The 19,961-nt window shown below is 38.1% G+C and overlaps 1 protein-coding gene across 1 annotated transcript in view; it reads right to left on the bottom strand.

Annotated features, from left to right (window-relative positions):
• Positions 1–4,700: 4,700 nt before the first annotated feature.
• Nr5a2 (nuclear receptor subfamily 5 group A member 2) overlaps positions 4,701–19,961 on the bottom strand; it is a 117,897-nt gene continuing 102,636 nt past the window's right edge. Inside the window, exon 7 of the mRNA XM_076872929.1 lies at positions 4,701–5,565. Within this exon, the coding sequence (XP_076729044.1) occupies positions 5,318–5,565 (248 nt within the window). The 3' untranslated portion in view covers positions 4,701–5,317. The remainder of the gene's footprint in view (positions 5,566–19,961) is intronic.

The following is a 19,961-nucleotide window of genomic DNA, read 5'->3' on the forward strand; positions in this document are numbered from 1 at the left end:
CCCTCTGCAGCCTCCTGTTTCTTGATAGTTTAGTTTCAAACTTACTTCAGGGATACTCAGCAATTAGTCTAATTACACCCCCCTTTCCCCTTCCCCTCTCTCCTAGCAACATGCAAAGCCTTTCTACAAACAAAACCACAATCACAGCCTGACATCAGTCACTGAATTATTAATTCCTAACTTAACATAAAACAAATGCCTATGTGAAACAGTTAAAGTATTGCAAGAGTATTTATTTTGAGTGACTAAACTATACACTTCCTGTTCAGCGTTAAGGAAAATTGGTCTTTATTATTCCAGGGAAATGTCAAAATCACTAAGTACTGCAGCATTCTGACCTGCGTTATGTTGAACAGAGACTGCACATGTTTCTCATAAAAATATACATCAGAGATGGCTTCAAACCGAATGTCAAACTTAGTTAAAGGTATAAACCTCCGCAAAGTTATTTTGAATATCAAATATAACAATCAAATGCACATCAGCATGAGCCCCCCCTTTTTATCCTTAGAGGCTGCTCATGCTGATGGATTTAGCAACTTGGTGCATGTTATTCTCAGTGAGGGAAGGAGGGCTGCCTCGGCTCTCATCACAATGACCCCTGCCATCATCCAGGAGGGGGTTGGGAGAAAAATGTATATAACTACTTAAATTTTTTTTTTTTTAAAGTTCATGTTTATCTTGCTTCAATTGTGTGTTGATTACCTGGATGTATACGTGTGTAAAAATGTATCAAAGTGTACACTTTTCTGTATGAAAATTATAGTCCAATTAAATATGAACATGTATTTTCATATTTCATGGGATGTCAGCAAGAATAATTTTGAAAAAGTTCTTCCTAGAGGTGAACAAGGGAGATGGGTTTGGAGGTTGCTCTTTGTTACCCAAAAATCTCAGTTTTGCACTTAAAATCCCCAGGTGCAGTGTGTTGGGTCTGACTCCTTGGTGTCTTTTTGAAGGATCCTAAGAAAAATTAGGATCTGCTTGGCAAAGGACTTGTGCCTCCTAAGCATCGTAGCCACCAGAGAGGATGAGAAGGGTGGGGGCTAATCAGGGAGGGCTGGACTCATAAGCATTATTGTTTGATGGCTCTTGCTTTTTTTTAATATTTCTTTTAGTTGTTGATAGACCTTTATTTATTTGTATGTGGTGCTGAAAAATCGAGCCCAATACCTCACACATGCCAGGTAAGTGTGCTACTACTGCTGAGCCCCAGCCCCTCTTTTGTTATTTTATAATATAAGTTTTATTTATTTCCCGAATGGATTCATTAAACATCTCCAAGCTGCATGTGGTGGTGCACACCAGTAATCTCAGCAACTTGGAAGGCTGAGGCAGGAGGATGGCAAGTTGTAGGCTTTCAGCAACTTAGCAAGACCCCATTCTCAAAACAAAACAAAAACAAAACCCAAAACAAAAGAAAACACAAAGACATCTCCAAAGACTCAATGGTTTTGAAGGAGGCTGATTTCTAGAACATGGGCATCCTACCTTGCATGGTTCAACTATGGAGACTATGAAAGCTTTTCTATTCCTGAGTACTTACACTTCATTGAACCGGATGCCTGATTTTTCTCTAGTATCTTTTCCTAGGTATCATCCTGTTTGCGAGACAGAATAGCACGATGTTTACGTGTGCTGATCCTGGGGTCAAAGTGCCTGGGTTTGAAGCTCTGTTCCTGGGCTGGGGTGTGGCTCAGTGGTAGAGCACTTGCCTAGCACACATGAGGCCCTGTGTTTGATCCCCAGCACTGCATAAACCAAAGATCAAATCCCTGCTCCTTCTCATAATGCAAGATCATAAGATGAGGATGCTACTACATGAAGTTGTTCTGAGAAGCAAGGGAATCAATAAAGCGTGCATAGTTAGATACTATTAAGATTTTGGGGGCTGGGGGTATAGCTTAGTTGGCAGAGTCCTTGCCTCACATGCACAAGGCACTGGGTTCAATCCCCAACACCACACACACACACACACACACACACACACACACACACACAAAATAAGCAAATAAATAAAATTTTTTCCACCAATCAGTTATAACAGTAAGTGACACAAATGCTTCATTTCCTCTGTGAAACTGTGATGCATGGATTATGGTTACTTTAATGCTTCAGGTATCCAAAGCAGGGCATCGGATGACTATCAAAAGTGCCTAGAGAAGGAAAGTAATTCCTCTTGTGAAATTCTATTGATTCCAATCCCATCAAGTAGTTAATTACTCAGAAGTTTTAGCACCCAGTAGAATAAGGACAACATAAAGACTTTTAAAAATTATCAGGCTGGGCATATCAATATTTATTGAAATACTGAAAAAAAAATTCCACTTTATTGAGAAATTCCTGGCAAGAACTGACATGACAATATGTATTTCACTGATACAGTAAGAAAACGTCAACAAGTAACCGACTCCACACTCTAAACATGGCATGGATTTGAGCCCAAGGCAGCCGCAGAAAATCTGTAACACAAATATTCAGGACGCTACAGGTTGCATGTTTACAAACATAGACCAGCTATAATAAACCCAGCTAAGCCAAAAACCTTTATATTTGAGTCTGCTTTTACTAATAAGTCCTGTAATCGATAAGGCAGTTGGCTGAATGGATGTCTGGTTATAAACTGGTTAACAATGAACATCAGAAAAATGGCATCTGCCAACTTTGGATGGGTCACAGCCAGCAGCTGTGGTGCTTTCTTGTTTATCAGCTTCGGTCCTCAATGTCACCAGCAGTGTGGACGTAACTCCATATGGTCTCTTTCTAACCATTCCCAGGGTGTGATCCACTCGGTTAACAACATACCAAAATTTGACATTTTTTAGGGTCACTATTCAGTAGGAAGAAACATGGATGATAGGAGTGAATGTATTTGACTTTTTGGGGGGTGGGTGGTGCATGGAGGATTGAACTCAAGGGCATGGAGCACTGAGCCACATCCCCAGCCCTATTTGTCACACACACACAAGGGATGGAACACTTCCTGACTGTCCACACCACTGTGCCCCTCCACGTGTCTTCTGACTTGTTTTGAATGGGGGTAGCAGTGATGCTGCCGAGCTCTGGGGTGCTTTGGCTGTGAGCTCTGGCCGGCGACTCTTCACTGCTCTTTGGGCCAGGAAGATGACATAGGTGACAGACACGGCACACGTCGAGGCTGGGCTTTGCTAGCCTGTACCCTTCGGGTGGGCGGGCATTAAAGGTGATTAATAAAAGTAATAAAATAATTCTCTTTGTACACGCTGATGTCATAACTAATATCTTTGGTATACGACTTACAATGCTTGAAAGGAAAACCGGGTAAGACTCCACCTTGTTAAATTTACTTGAAAACAGAGGAAGCTACAGGTCCCATAATTTACAATAGATATTAAATAAACTACAGTAAGAATTAGGAAGATTTACAGACATTTAATCAAGTGGATGATTTTAATTCATTAAGACCCTTCTATGTCCCTGAACTATGTCCCACTAACTTGAAGACATGCTACAGTAAACACATGTATTTGGTTTCTTCAGTCTTGGCTATATCTTATACAAAGGTGAAACCGAGAACAATAAATTAGCATCATAATTGTCTACAGTTGAAACTATGATATACAATATAAATAAACTATCCAAAAGCCAGAAACATTTATGAAAAAAAAAATTAAGGGACAAGGAGATACTTTATTTTTTTACAGTTTCTACAAGTGATTGTGCTGCCGATAATCTCAAAAAAATTAAAGTCTAAATGAGATTCCCGTTTTTGATTTTAGTGTCTCACGACATATAATAATTAAGTCCTGTTAAAAATAATTACGAATCAGAAAAATAACATTAAAGAAATTACTGCTTCTGTTATTCTGTAATATCATGATCCCCGCCCAACCCACCCCCAGGACCTAAAGAATGTAAACACTATATTTTATCTGACTTTAAAAGCATTAATACTTTATTTTTAAAGTTGATCCACATCCGCACAGCTACCTTCCAGAATCGCACAATAAGGCAAGACTTTCATACCTGTGGCATTGCGTGTTAATAATACTGACGGCATTGTTTGGAGAGTTTGTTTGCAATTCTTTGTCCTCCAATATTTGTTCTACAGCAGACTTTGGTCTATGACTTAGAAAGGTCAGTATCACTCTCTTCCTTTCCTCTTTGGGGAAGATTTAAATGACTGTTGTATTTTTCCAGGCTGTATTCAAAAATTACCGTTCCCATCTCAAGATAGGGGATGCTCAGTGGCAACTAGAATGAACCTTGTGTCAACCAATCTATCAGCTTCTCCTTCCTTTTCATTTTTATAGCTTGACATGCTTCAATTTTTATGTTCAACTACTTAGGACTGTGACTATTTGACATTCCAGCAAAAGATTTTTTAATGCTGTATTTTTTTAAAATGAACTACAAACCTTTATGATTAAAAAGGGCAGATGTAGCCTAAAAAGCCTTTCAGCCAGAAATTCTTATGAAGTCCAACAATGCCAAAGCCACATTTCAGCAACAGTAGCAGAAATAAGATCTAACTTGCTTTAGTTATGGAGCATTTGCTTAAAAAATTTGTAGTCATTTCCCTTAATATTCATGAATGCTTATATAATATAGAAGAGGGATACTGTCTGCTCTTTGTAAAATCATGAACACGTGACAAAACAAACTTGAGAACATATTTAAAATGGCAAGCTGACATATTTATAGATTGTTCTTATTAGCGGTTTGCAGGTCTAAGACACAGACATTTGGAATTCATGATTTAGTGGAGCTACTAATGGGCGTGGCTGAGCATAGGTCCTTTGTACAGACTTGGTGATCACAGGGCAGAAGGTGCGAGGCCTTCCAAGGAAGAGAGAGGGGCTGTCGCAGGTACAGCTGATGCATTCTTGAGAAATGTTTCAGTTCAGCTTCACCAGGGAGGAATTCTATAAGCTCAATCCCCCACTGTATAAGCCTAATTAATAACACAGATTAGTTCCTAAATTTCTTCATAGTGGAGATCAGTTTAAATATACAAGAATTGTTCTGTCCATTTTTATTCTGACAGAGTGTTGGAATCCATCTGTGAGTTCAAATCCATTTCGTTACAATGTCTTTCACATGAATCCTTTGGGGACATGAAGCCTTTGATTCACAGTTTGCAATACAAATACCCTGATACATCATTTATTTGCTATTAAGTATTTGATTATTATGCCTTTTTAAATTCAGTATCTTTAACCGAGTTTTTTAATTAGTGTTGCTTGGAGCAGTTCAGAGTATTTTTTCCTCTTCCTGTTCTTTCCCCTCCCCTCAAATCTCTTTGTGTTCTGGAAGCAGAACTCTTAGGGGTCGTAACTTAGGCTCTTTTTGCATGCAACATTTCTATGAGAAGGTTATTGTAGGGCACGTCTCCATTCAGGTGTTTGTAGTAGAGGTATTCCTCAGCCTGCATGCTGATCGCCCGGATTTCGGGTAGTCGCAGAAGTAGCTGCCCGAACTTCTCTGTTTGCTGGGGGTAGTTGCACACGGTGTAGTCCAGCAGGGCGGCGTTGACCTGTTCCTGAACACCTTCTACCAGCTGGAAGTTCTCTAGGTTTTTGACATCTGCATTTAAAAAACAAAGAAAACAACAATTCAATGGCATTCTAACTCCCCGTTTACTAAAGCAGTGTGTTCAATGAGTGGATGTATTTTCCCCCTGACATAAAGCATACTCTATACTCTGCTGAATATTCAGTGAGCTGGACTCACCAAGCTTCCTGGGAAAAATGATCACAAAAGAGCTTTAGAAGAAGGTCTTGTTGAAATTCTGCATATACCTCAAGTCAATTAGACACCAATGGATTTTGAGCAAGGTCAACTCTTTTCATATTCTACAAAAGGAAAGGTTTGAGGATTCCTAAAGTAGAGGGATCATAATATATTGCCAGCAAATGAGTCCCTAGAGAAAGACCTATCTTAACCCAGTATATTACACAATTCATATAATTCTGTATTAATTTTTCTGACCCAAGGTGAAATCTGTGTCCAGGGTATGATGTAGTTAATTCTAATAAAAAGTGACAGGGTTCTTGTTTCTGTTTGACATTTTCTAAATGATTCTGAAAGCCTTTGACTTGTCTAGCCTATGCTAATGAACCATCTGTACACTCCACTGACTGCCAACGGAATAGTCGCTACTGGGAACTCTCTAAAATATATATCTCAGTGACTAATGATGGTTATCAAATGAAAGTCTTGTCCTTTGGGCAGAATACAAGCTAGGCTGGTTGGTGCCCTTTAACCTGAACATGGTTTCTAAAGTCTGATTGTGTCCTTTTCTATTTTTCTTCTGGTGGTGGGGTCCCTCTTTGGAGAAGCCGGACATAGGCGATTCATTCTGCCTAACTCCAGGTGAGCATCCAGTTGTTGTAAGACATCTGCCCTAGAGGTCCTTATAAATACTGAATAAGAGAGAACCACCGCAGAATCAGAAAAGACAGACTGACGTACAGATATACACAGAGACAATGGGCCATGGAAAATGGAATGTTGGAATTTCTCTCCTGGAGTTTATTTATGTTAACTGTACAACTTTACTACAATGTGTATATAGAAGCCGCTGGGGAAAAAATACACAGATGTGTGTGTGTTTACATACACCCTTGCACAGAAAGTAAAAAGATGCTTTTTAATTGGGTAAAAATAAATAAGAAGAATTTTGAAGAAAACAACCAAATGGTATGAGTAAAAGGTTAAACTCACTAAACCAAGTTAATGGTTACCTTAGTAACGCATATCCAGTATTTTGAGCACGATCTACAGTTTGCGAGTTCTGAATGTATATACAAGAAGTCTGCTTACTGTTTTATTTTTAGATGGAGATGGACACATACCTTTATTTTTCTTTATGGTTATTCGTATGTGGTGCTGAGGATTGAACCCAGTTCTTCACACATGCTAGGCAAGTGCTCTACCACTGAGCTACAAGCCCAGCCCACGTGTACTGTTGAAATGTGTTCAAGACGATTTTGGTGTTTATGTTTGGGTTGTAACCGTGCATTAAACATGCTCCTTTCTATCCCCAATTCTCTGACCCAAATTTGAAACAGTGAGGAATCAGTGCTGAAATAGATACAGAGTGTAAGAACTGAGTACCACATCTATTTCAAAGTCAGATGCAAAAAAAATTTGATCATTAATAAATCGTGCAAACAGACACACACCACACTACCAGGAGCTCTGCATCTTCTTGTGACATCAGACTTGGCAGCTCAGTTGGTATCCACTTGATATTTTATATATGTGGCACTTCACAGTTAATAAAGCATTTTCAACCTACCTTATAGGAAATGTTTTTAAAAATGACTTTAAATTACTTAGACTATTTATAAACATGGCTAAGGACTTAGAGGTATATTTAGTTCAAAATTATAAAACGTAAACAATTAGAAATACCTTCATATGTTGTACCTCTGTACAAAAATCTACATGGGTGTGTGTTATAGTGATTTAAACATAACTACAAAACATTTGAAATGGAATATTATTTTACAGTATAGTGAAAGACAACTCTCACAAGTAAAGCTAGCAACAGTCAGAGATTAATAGGGAGGGTGTAGGAATGTGAACAGTGTAAAATGTAAGATAAACGAATAATAGCCTTTTTAGAAAGTTGTTTTTGAAACTTTCTTTTTTTGATAAATGTATCCTTTGAGAAAGATGTTTAACACTTTGTGATAAATTACGTCACTCTGAAGGGTGGGGAACCCATTCCCCATGAGCAGAAAACAAAGGGCAGATCATCAATTCCAGTTTATTCACACATTCTTATAGAATGATCACTTAAAGTCTTTCAATTAGCTTTATGAATATGTTCAAATTGACACCTTTCCCCCAAGATTGTAAAAATACATGAATTTTCTTTCTGGCAGAAAAATATACAGATTTATCAAGCTTTGGTCAAATAGCCTTCTTTGGTTTCTTTAAGCTGGGGGTGAAACCCAGGGATACTACACCACTGAGTTACATTGCCAGGAATTTATTTTTAATATTGAGACAAGGTCTTGCTAAATTGCTGAGGCGATCATTGAACTTGCCATCCTCCTGCCTTAGCCTCCTGAGTTGCTGGGATTATAGGCAGAAGCCATAGTGACTGGCTCAAATATCTAATTTTTCTCTAAATCAACAGAGTTGAATTCACATGATTGAATTAATGATCTGATTAAGTTTCTTCAATGAATTCATCACTAAATATAACAAAACTTAATCTGCTAATTGTACCAAAAGATACTTACTTGCTAAATATCTATTTTGTGTCTGTGTCCATACAGGTGGTAAGGATCCTAACATAAAAGCTATAAGGTAAAAAAGGGAATGGGGAAAGGGATGTAGAGCAATTTCAATTGATTCAGTCTCCTTTGCTGATAGAAGTTGCTGACACGGCCTGGTCTATTTTGAACTGTCCACTCTCTGCAAAGACTCTAAGTTCTTTGGGGTGAGAACGCTGAATCAGTCAAGGCATCCTCAGAAAATACACCAATTACTGTTGATATTTTTGGTTCACTTGTTCAAGAATGATATAGCCACATTTGTAAAAATGGCCTGTTACCTTATCGTGGCTGTCAACCTCCTTTTTCTAGTTAGAAGCTGATTTTAAAAATTTGGATGGGTGGTTCACATTTATTTTTATATAAATATTTTTATATAAAATTATTTTTTTTATATTTTTATTTTTCAGGAAACTTGAATGTGTTTCTACAATGCTCATGGAATTAGTTTTATGCAAAATGATGCCCTTTCAGGAAAATTTAATCCATTTAAATAGAAATTTAACATCTTAACCATTTTCCATGAGATGTCCTTCCTCCAAATCAAGATTTATAGTTTTAACTCTTCTATACGTGTTATTCTACAACACCAAACATTCACAGATAAATTCACGTTAAATTATATGAGAAAACAAAATCTGGAAAACATAAATGCGTGTTCTGGAGTTGTCAAAAATAAATGTATTGGGGATTTGGTTCCCAGATCAAATAGCACTGCACCGCATCTAGGGTTTGGCAATCGACCCCCAGCTGGAGGTACAGGGATGGACATCAGACCCAAATTTCAACCAGTGCTGTGGCATTTTGGTGCTGGGTCTCAAAATCTCCTGCGTCTGGCACCCTCAGTGCGCCTTTGAAATTTATATAAGCTTCGTTTTAATACAATTTAAAAACACTGGTTAATGAACTATCATTACAAATTCTGAGTTGGAGATTGTATGTAAACAGACAGAAGCATCCCCAACCCTTTCTCTATAGCCTTTAAAATTTGATGACTGGCAAGAGCATTTTGTGCTTCCCCTCTAAGTATCAATCTCTTATCATCTATTCTACTTTATTCACTCAGGGACTAATTACCCACTTTTTATATGAAGCAGCATTAGGATAAGCTCACAGTGGGGTGCTCAGATTTTTTTCCCCTCCTTATTGGAAAGTAAACCCTTAGGTCTTCTTGAATATATTACAGGGCCGACTTCTCAGTCCTGCATAGCACTGGGGCTGTCTGAAGATGAAGATTCTTATCTCTGCCTCCCTGGTTGCTGCGGCAGTGGGAGAGCCTGTAAAACTTCCTGTTCAACACACTACATACAACACACTTTCACAGTGTTGTTCTTTGCTGAGCCAGGGAGCTTTGGGGGAGGAGTATGAATTGTTATTTGCTGACAAGTGGGAGGAAAAGAAACTTTTTTTTTTTTTTGGATACCAGGAATTGAACCCACTTAACCACGGAGCCACATCCTCAGCCCCTTGTATTTAATTTTTTTTTTTTTTTTTTGAGATAGGGTCTCCGGCCTTAATAAGAAAAACTTAGCCTTTTAAAAGACATAAAGGTGGGGGAATAGGTACTATTTTGCACTTAGAGAATATTTCTTTTTCTCAAGGCTTTTGGGGGGATGACCATCTATAAATTGTCACACAATTTGTTCTCAGAAGGTCTTTTCCTTTGATACAGAAAAAGAGAAATGAATTTTCTGTAAGGAATATATTTTATTTAAAAAATTCTAGATATTGATGGACCTTTATTTTATTCATTTACTTATATGTAGTGCTGAGAATCGAACCCAGTGCCTCACACATCCTAGGCAAGTGCTCTACCACTGAGTCACAACCCCAGCTCCTATTTGTAAAGTTATGTTAATAGGGCTAAATTTGAATAATTTTGTATGAATAATTTCAAAAGAACTGTGAGAGGTTGGAGAGCAACATGCATACACCAACAAAGTTCACTTAAAACTTTCTCACACCAACAAAGTGCACTTAAAGTCTGGGCTTGGGAATGAAGGGCCGGGTATTTTTGATGTTTACGTCCAAGAGGAGATTCTAGCCCGGTTTCCAGTAAAACCTGAAACTTGAAGATTTCAAATTCATGCCTATAAATCCTTTGCAATAATATAGGTATCCACATATAAGCTTATTAACTCAAGAACTATTTTGACCAACTAGAACATACAATTCACTGCCCTCATTACGCAAATTAGGAACAACAAAACGGTGTGCAAAAATATGTACATAAGACATAGGTACTTTTTATGCACATAGAAATAAAAAGCTCTTAAAACTGCGTGCTTTGTTATTTTATACCTTCATATATACACAATGTACAAATTCATTCACTCATATTAATTAATTAATTAATTAATTCATTCATTCACTCATTCATTCATTTGGCAGCCCTGAGCCAGATGCTGAGGATACTGGAGTAAAAAACAATCTCTGCGCACAGTAGTTCATTCAGTGTGATACAGATAAGCAGTGAATGCCTTGGGGGCCACACAGGATAAGCACCTAACACAAGGCTCAGGGACAAGAAGAGTTCCTGGGGGGAGAGGGGAGGGGACATCTGAGGAATTCTGAAAGATGAGTAGGAATGAGCTAAGCAACACGTGGAAAGAAAAGTCCTGACCTGGCAGACAATGTCCCTTATACAAAAACTCAGAGCAGGACAGAAGGGGAGGTCCTTGGAACACTGTCATGCAGCTGAGACTTCATGGTTCAGATATGGAAGAACCACAGGGTTTCAGACTGAGAAGGGCATTACATGTCAGAACATCTGGATTTTACTATAAAGCAGTACAGAAGCACTGACGGGTTTTAGGAAAGAAGGAAATGGTCAGTTTTCTGATGAATAAAGAAAACTCCCACTGAAAGTGGAGGATAGGGACTGGTGTGCGCAGGAGGGTGAGGAGGCAGCAGGATCATGAAGGAGATGAGAACCGAGGCCACTGCAGGAAGACAGATGGGAAACACGGCCATGGGGGTGGGGAAGGACCTGAAAAGCATCCAGGCTTATTGACCTTGGATTAATACAGAGAAAGCCATCCAGCATGGCTACTTGGCATCTATTAATGAAGTGTGGTGGTAGCCAACCTTAAGGTACCAGGATAAAGAGATTGGAGGAGTTAGATAGGAACAGCCAAGTTGAGTTGAGGGAGATGTTCATAACATGCCCAGAAGTAAAAAAAAAAAAAAAAAAAAAAGTCTAGACCTCAGCAGAGAAGCCTGAGCTTATGGTCTTGATTTGGGAGTTCTCAGAGAACAGGTAGAACCCCAGGTGTCAGTAAGAGTATGTAGAAAAGAACAGGCTTAGGGGTGGGGACCTGTAGCAGCTAATGTATAAAAGACTCCATCTTGAAAAGGTATTGCAGGTATGCCAGGTATTTTTTTTTAACATGTTTTCTCATTGAATCTAGTTAAGAGGCTTATGGAGAAAGTATTAAAATTCCTATATTCCAGAAGAGAAACTAAGACTTAGAAGTGTTGTATGAATGGGCCTGTGTCACCCTAGAGCCCTCACATGGAGGGATCGGAAGCCTACAGAGGCATCACTTTCAATTCCTACAGCTTTTTCTTCCTGTATCACAGCCTGCAAGTTTCAGTCACCTACTAGGGGTGGAGATTTGCGGATGCTGAATAATCAAATACTTCAGTTTTTCTTAAAAAAAAAAAAGTCTTATTATATTATGAATGCATCATCCTCAGAGAATTTGAAACAATATAGTATTGGCACACGGGGATGTAACATACCTTATCTTGATGATTTTGAAGGAACTTTATCATCTCCCCTCTCCTGGCCCTGCTTAATGAATCCAGGGTGCTTCGCCACTGAGCTACACCCTCAGCTCTTTTTATTCATTCATCTATTTATTTATTTACTTTTTAAATATTTATTTTTTAGGTATGGATGGACACAACACAATGCCTTCATTTTGATGTGGTGTTGAGGATCGAACCCAGCACCGACTGTGCTAGGGCTCTACCACTGAGCCACAATCCCAGCCCCTTTATTTATTTATTTATTTATTGTTTCAATTTTGAGAAAAGGGCTTGCTACATTTCCCAGGCTGGCCTTGAACTTGTGATCTTTCTGCCTTAGACTTAGTAGCTGAGATCACAGGCAAGCACCACCACGCCTGTCAGGAATTTTGACATCTTAAATGTCAGAGATCATTATAAACAGTAGTCACAACTGAGACTGAAGACAGTGTAGTGTCAAAGGATGTCTCTGTGGAGGATCCTCTGGGCAAGATTCACCCCAGCCTTTTAACATTTGGACCATACAGATATCAAGGCTAAGAAATAAGTTTCTTCACCTTTGCCTTATTTAAGTACAGGTTAGAAAAACAGATCTCATTAATCAAAGAAGTTTTAAATCAACTTGATCTTGTGGTCTAATACCACTGTTCAAAGAGATTCACAGAAAACAGAGGTCTACTCTAGTCTGAGGGACCGACCCTGTTAGGCAAGTCACTAAACTCCTCTGAGTCTATTTTTCTATTAGCAAAATAAATGAAATAACTCATTTCTTAAAGCCAAAGACACTTTAACTAATAGTGAACTTTAAAAAATATACAGGTACAGTATCCTCACAAGGCATTATTTTTCTTATAATCTCAGCTAGAAATTGGAGAAGTTTTTTTTTTTTTTTTTTTTTTTTTTCCTTTTTTTCACCTAGTACATGACTGAAAGGGGAATTTCCTCAACAGCAATCTGGTCCTTTTCCCCACTGTGACATTTCACGGACAAAGCAGAATCTCTGATTATGCAGTTTTCCAAAGTTAATGCAAAGAAGAGTGAATACATGCAAGTTTATCCCTTTCTTGATCAAAAACAATATTTAAGAAAGTATGATTTAGTCTTAGTGTTTCAGTTAAGCATTTCCCATTCTGTTTATTAATTTTGAAGCCCACTTTGAACAAGATGTATATGGCATTTTGCATAAAATGTCACTAATCCAGTGCCTACCATAGTGCCCAGGAAACACAGGGCTCAGAAAATATTACTGTGTAAAGAATGTCACCTGCAGAGAGATGCCTGCAAAATACATAGTCCCCAAAGGGCAGCAGAGTTCCTAAAGAGAAGGAATATGTCTTCCTCAGTAATATGTCTTCATTTCCAGTCTTAGTTCTATCTCTATTAAATTGTGAGATCATGGGCCTGTCACTACTTTGAGTCTAATGTTTTTGCGTCTGTCAATACCAAGGGCTGGACTTGAAGGTCTCTATTGTCACCATAGCTCTACTATTCTGCGCAATTTTGAATGGGATTTTTGACAAGAAGACACTGAATTCTTAGCAAACTAGTACATGTATTACTCCACATTTACCCAACAGCCCATCACTTGCTTTTTCATTCAATTGTCTGGATGGTACTTTAATCTCCACAAGGATTTGAGACAATGTGCCATTCAAAAATGGCAATTGAACTCATTTACATGAAAGTCACCCCCTCTTACAGGAAATAATGTATCATTGGCAGGTATAAATTCAAAGTTTGCAACAGTTTCTAAGCAGCTCCTGTGTGCCTGGAGATGTCTGGCATCTCTTCTGTTAGGACACAGAATACAGAATTGAGTATAAATGACATCAATTTGATATTTGGAACAAAACAATATTTCATGCATTAATAAAAACTGATCCCCCTTATCATAGTCTGACTCTTACAGCACATCTCCTTGCCTCACCCACTCCTGTCTAGATGCACCTCTTGGTATTTCTTGGTGCTACTTTAATGTACCAAGTTTGTTTGTCCTCGGGACCTTTCTACTCTCTCTTTCTGGATGGTTCTTTCCCTGTTGTGTAAGACTCACTTCCTCACTTCACTGACTACACTCATCTATTCAAGGAGATGATCACTCTTTTCGAAGAAGCTCTACTGTCCTATCACTGTCTGCTCCTTCACCTTGCCTTATTTTTACAAATTTTCCTTTAAAATACATGTAAAGTATAAAAGAAATAGATAATTGCCGAGAGCCTAAAGGTAGAAGCAATCCAAGTATCAATAAATGGGTGAATGGAGAAACAAAACCTGCCCCCCCCAATGTACACACAGGGGGGGATACTAAAAAAGGAAGGGGACTGGCACATGCTACCACAGATGAACCTTGAGGACATTTGATACATGAAATAAGCCAAGGACAAAATAATAAACACTATGATCTTTCTTATATGAGGTATCTGCAGTCATCAAGTTCACTGACCCAGAAGGTAGAACAGTGGTTGGAGGCTGGAGTTGTTTAATGGACACGGAATTTTAGTTTTGCAAAAGGAAAAGAAGTTTGGAGATTGGCTATACAACTTAGCACTAATGAATTGTGTATTTAAAAATGGTTAGATTAAAAGTTTAGATCCCCACAAAAAATGCACATAGATGCTTATATCGCAATTTTACTTATAATTGACAAAACTTGGAAGGAATCAAGATGCCCTTTTAGTGAGTGAATGATTAACTTTGTTACACTCAGACAACAAAATAATATTCAGTGTCAAAATCAAATGAGCCATCGAGCCATGAAAAGACATGCAGGAATCTTAAATGGGTATCACTAAGTAAAAAGAAGCTAATTTTAAAATGCTACATATTAACGATTCCAACTATATAACATTCTGGAAAAGACAAAACTATGGAGATGGTAAAAAGAGCAGTGGGTGTCAAGCATCAGGTGGGGAGGGGACTGAACAGGCAGAGCTTGGTAACAGTGGCCATGTTGTTATACATTTGTCCCCATGGAATATACAACACCAGGAGTGAATCCTAATGTGAACCAAGAATTTGGGGTGAAAATGTAATTTCATCAAATGCAACAAATACATCACTCTGGTGGGGAACACTGATCATGGGGGAGGGCTGTAAATGTGTGATGGAAGGTAACACAAGGAAACTCTGTACCTACTGTTTAATCATGTTGAGAACCTAAAAATAAAGGAAAATTTTTAAAAAATGATTGCCATATAAAAGAAAATTTAAACCTAATGGGAAAATGGTTAAGATGATAGATATTATGTGTATTTTATGATCATTAAAATTTTTTTAGGGCTGGGCCCAATGGTGCATGCCTATAATCCCAGTGGCTCTAGAGGCTGAGGCAAGAGGATCGAGAGTTCAAAGCCAGCCTCAGCAAAAGGGAGGCGTTAAGCAAATCAGTGAAACCCTATCTCCAAATAAAATACAAAATACGGCTGGGGATGTGGCTCAGTGGTCCAATGCCCCCTGAGTTCAATCCCTAGAGCCAACCCCGCCCTCCTGATATTTTTTAGGACTGGGGCTCTGGGCTCAGTGGTCGAGCGCTTGCCTAGCATGTGCTTGGCCCTAGATCCCATTGCCAGTACCACCAAAAAAGAAAAAAAAAAAAAAAGTTAATGTACATAACATAACAGATTTGTCAGACAACTGAAACACTGGGACATCACCAGCCCCTCAGGCTTTCTGTGTGTTCCCCCATAAACAAATTCCTGACCCACCAGCGGTAACCACGACGCAGCATTTTGTATTCCCTCTGCCCCTATATAAAACTGCTTGTTTCTAACAGACATATATGTGTGTCTGATTTTAAAAATTGCCCATTGTCCCTTCCACAATAAAAGTTCTGAAGGCAGAGACCTGGTCTTCTTTGCAGGTATATTCCTACAACCTGGCAAGTGCTAAACACAGTGAAGATGCTCAATAAATACGTTAATAAATTTCTCCATTAAATATTCTAAACCAACATCTCTCTCTCTCTCTCTCACCTTTGATTCTTCCACATCAAATTCGTGGCAGATTTTATTTGTGTTTTGTGTGAAATTGATTTATAACAGCAAGCAAAAAGCACAAATTCTGTTATATACTGTGCTTTCTTGGGAAACAGATTCAAACAGGAATTTTGGCTAGGGGCTTTGTACACAGTGCCAAGCTTGCCTTCTGTCCTTGAGTCCTTTGGACTTTGGACTTTCTTAGGTGGAGAACTCATTACCACATTCCACACCTTCATTACCTCCCTCAGTGACCATGCTGAAGACCTCAGAACATGATTTTATGCTTATTTCCCACATAGAGCAAGTACAGCACACCGCCCCCCACCACCACCACCACTAGACACCCAGTGCCTACATCATTGGACTTGCTAATTTGCATTAAGCTCCCATGAATGTAAAACGTATACATATTAATCTGACAAAAATATACTAAGCATTTTCTGTGTGCCAGTCCTCCAACTATCAGCTATTTTTGAAGAATTCAAAATCAACTTCAAATACAATTTATCTCTGGAAAAAAATGTCATTTGATTCAAAATTATTTCCTATATTCACAAATATAGGAAAAGCATTATATTTGTGTGATGCTGTAAAGCAGTAATCGAAATATTTTCCAGGAAACCTATATTGGAACTGCGTGTGGTGCTCAGGGACCATCGCATGGATGGACAGAGAGCACTTCCATCAAAATGTCTATGTACAATGTGTAGTTTGCTTTCCAGAATTCTTAGGGATAAAAATGAGGACAAAAGGCCTCGCTAAAGGGGATCTGAGGCCAGGAAAAAAATCATATGTTGCACCAGATGATAGTGAAAATATTAGGCTGCATGAAGAATGAGAAAAAATAAGGGCTCTGGCTGGGAATCGACTGAATGTTTTGAGCCAGGAAACAGAATTTAAAGGGATATAGAATCCAACATTTTCCTGGTTGTCTCTAAGCATCAAATAAAGTTGTGCATAAAATATGCTTAATAATAAGGGCAAATCCATACAAAGTGTGATGAAATAGGTAGCGTACTACATTTCAAACATGAGCCTTAAAACTGCAGCTGCCAAGGCTGGTCTTGGGAGTCATAGTCCTTATTCTTTTCTAAAGACCATCTGTCCCCACATGAGTAGGAAACATGCACATTCATAAAAAGCAAACCTCCCTCAGAGAAAAGCTCTTCCCCCCATTCTTCTAATCACGTCCCGAAACCGTTTTTGAGCCATAAGTTTGCATTTGATTTCCACTCAGGAACTTTTGTGGGTTTTGCAAAGTTTTCTTATTTTCTTAGAATAAGATATGAGGTTCAGTTTGTTCAGGTGGCAAGGCAAGACTATGAATAAACCAACGTTATCATATGAAAGAGAATTAAACAGGCAGATCCAAGTGGGGATATATTAAGCCAAATTTAAGCTCCAGTTGTTGAATTTAGCCGGTACTAGATGTCTGGTTTGCCTCGGGATAAATTCAGCTTTCCAGCTAATCGAATGAGGAAAAGTGCCTCAGGTATGATAAAATTTACAAGAGAACACTGTTGAACAGTTCTTGTTAAAAAATATTAGCTTAAAGGCATTCTTATCGTCTTTGGGATGAAGACCGTATTTGCATTTAATTATTTGATTTCAAACTTTTATGAACTTGGATCAAATATTAGCTTAGCCAATTAAAATATTATTTGGTGTGCGTGTGGCTAAGAGCCCCGTGCAGCTCAACTTTCTCAGCTTTGGCACCACTGACTTTCCAAGATTATTTCTAAGGGAGGGAGAAAACAGGTCACATTTGAGAATAGAATGTGCATTTAGTAGATAAGGTACCACATTCAGAGTAAATAAGACTTAAAACGCTTCTCCACATTACAGCGAGTCTAGAAGACAAAAGATGAAATCTTCTAGATATTTCTACAAACACAATCAATACTCCTTCATAATTCAGCACTTTACAGAAATCCTTTCCTTTTAAACTCACGCTAGTCCAAGGGCCATGGTGTAGTTTGGATTGCCAGGAGCAGCGTCTGTTACTAGGCTTTGTTCCCCACCGAAGGCTGGTTAGAGCCTGCTGTAAAACCTATCCTTTGGGTTTTGGAGGGCAGCAAGGGATACCGGCTCACACAGAAAATGGACAGGGATGAGAAGGGAAGAATATGCTACCTAGAGAAGAAAACTTGCATGAGACTAAAGAAAGCAGAGTACAATTTTAATAATATCTTTTCAAAATAGAAAAGCTGAATAAAAGTATTCAAGAATCTTTACAAAATAATCAGCATATTTTGTATAATTTGTATCACTCCTGCCTCTATCCCAGCAGCTGTGAGAACTTGCATAAAATGAAGGCAAGAAACTTCATAATTGTTTTTTTCAAATTTAGTCCAGAAATGGTAAGATTATCTGGTGCTAGAGAGACATGCATGGGGTCTCCACTGTTTCCTCTACTCCCACCTGGACCCCACATCCCTGGGAGGACATGTTTGCAATGGTGGGCTGCATTCCTCCTGTGGAAGGGTATCCATTGCCTCTCTGCTCTCAGTTCTCACCAATTCATTTCAACAGAAAAATGGAAACCAAATTATGAATATAATATTGATAGAATAAATGCGAATCATGATAAAAGAATGAATTACCTTATAATCAAGTCAATATAAAAAGATAGGATAGGAATAAAAAATAAAAATAAAAATAGGATAGGAAATTTAGAATATAAAATATACAATATGGAAAACACTGCAACTATAGTAAACTTATAGTTCACTGATTCAAAGTCCCAGCCATTTGAATAACACTAATTAGACAGTGTGTTTGGATTTTAATTTTGATAGGAAGTTTAAGTTTCTGTTTCAGATTCTGAGTATCTAAGGCACGAGAAATAAATTTGATTCAAAACTAGCAGCTGAACCAGAAATTCAGGGAATTAAGATAATTATTAATGTGTAACTTATTTTAAAATCCAATTTCTAAATGTTAAAGGCCTTTGTGAGGGTATGTTATGAAATGCAGGCTTGCTGTGAATTGCTATTTCTGTGAGTTCTTATCAAAGCTGTTCATCTATTTTATCTCACATTCTCTAACACTTCTGGTGGGTCTGGTATGATCCTTCCAGAGAGAGGTGCACAATGAATAAATGACAGGATGGGAAGAACTCCATATTTTAATGCTATATCAGTGCTTCCAACCCCTTTTTATGTGTATCATCTCCACCAATTTACATGACTCCATTTACATAACCCACTGTGCTCACTACATTACTTTAGAGAGAGAATTGCATTTCCTTAGGTACCGGTACGTTCAGCTCTCTGCTGCCAAGTTGAAATGTTCTCAATTAGCGAGGTTTGTTGTATTTCCATATGTTCTGTTTCCATTTGTTCTCAAAAGTAATATATGACTATCAGTAAAATTCTGGCAAATTTATGCCCATATGAGAACTTGATTATATACATATCAATTCTAAATATCCAAGGTTTTATTAGTTTGAAGATTTAAAATAAAGCTGTTTTATAAGAGCTAGAAATACTCTCAAGTTGCTATTACATCATTTCTCTTAGTTTATTAATATTCTGCTCTGTAAGATCAGATGTTGAAGTGAAGAAGAAGAAAAAAAGCATCATTCAGCAAACCAATACTTATTCTGAATTATTTGGCCTAAAAGAAGAAAAGAGAAGGTCTTTGGAGTGGAAAACTGGTTAACTAACAAGACCGTTAAAGCCAAATACCTAGTTTTTGGACGTAACTTAAGATTAATAATTCATTCAACCATTCATGGATTTGTATTTGTATATAAAAGACAGAAAATCTATATTACCAACCTCTTTTACATTTATGTAACCATGTGGCACAGAAAAATAATATCGAAGATTAGTCTGAGAACTTCACCAGCTTGTATTTTGCAAAGGAAACTTTGTGTGTGTGTTTGCGCGCACACGTGTGTAATTGTAGATTTTGCTAAGACAGTGATAAAATCTCGTGTATCCAATCATAGGGTTTT

Source organism: Callospermophilus lateralis, chromosome 13, assembly GCF_048772815.1.
Source record: "Callospermophilus lateralis isolate mCalLat2 chromosome 13, mCalLat2.hap1, whole genome shotgun sequence".
NCBI classification, from domain to species: Eukaryota; Metazoa; Chordata; class Mammalia; order Rodentia; family Sciuridae; genus Callospermophilus; species Callospermophilus lateralis.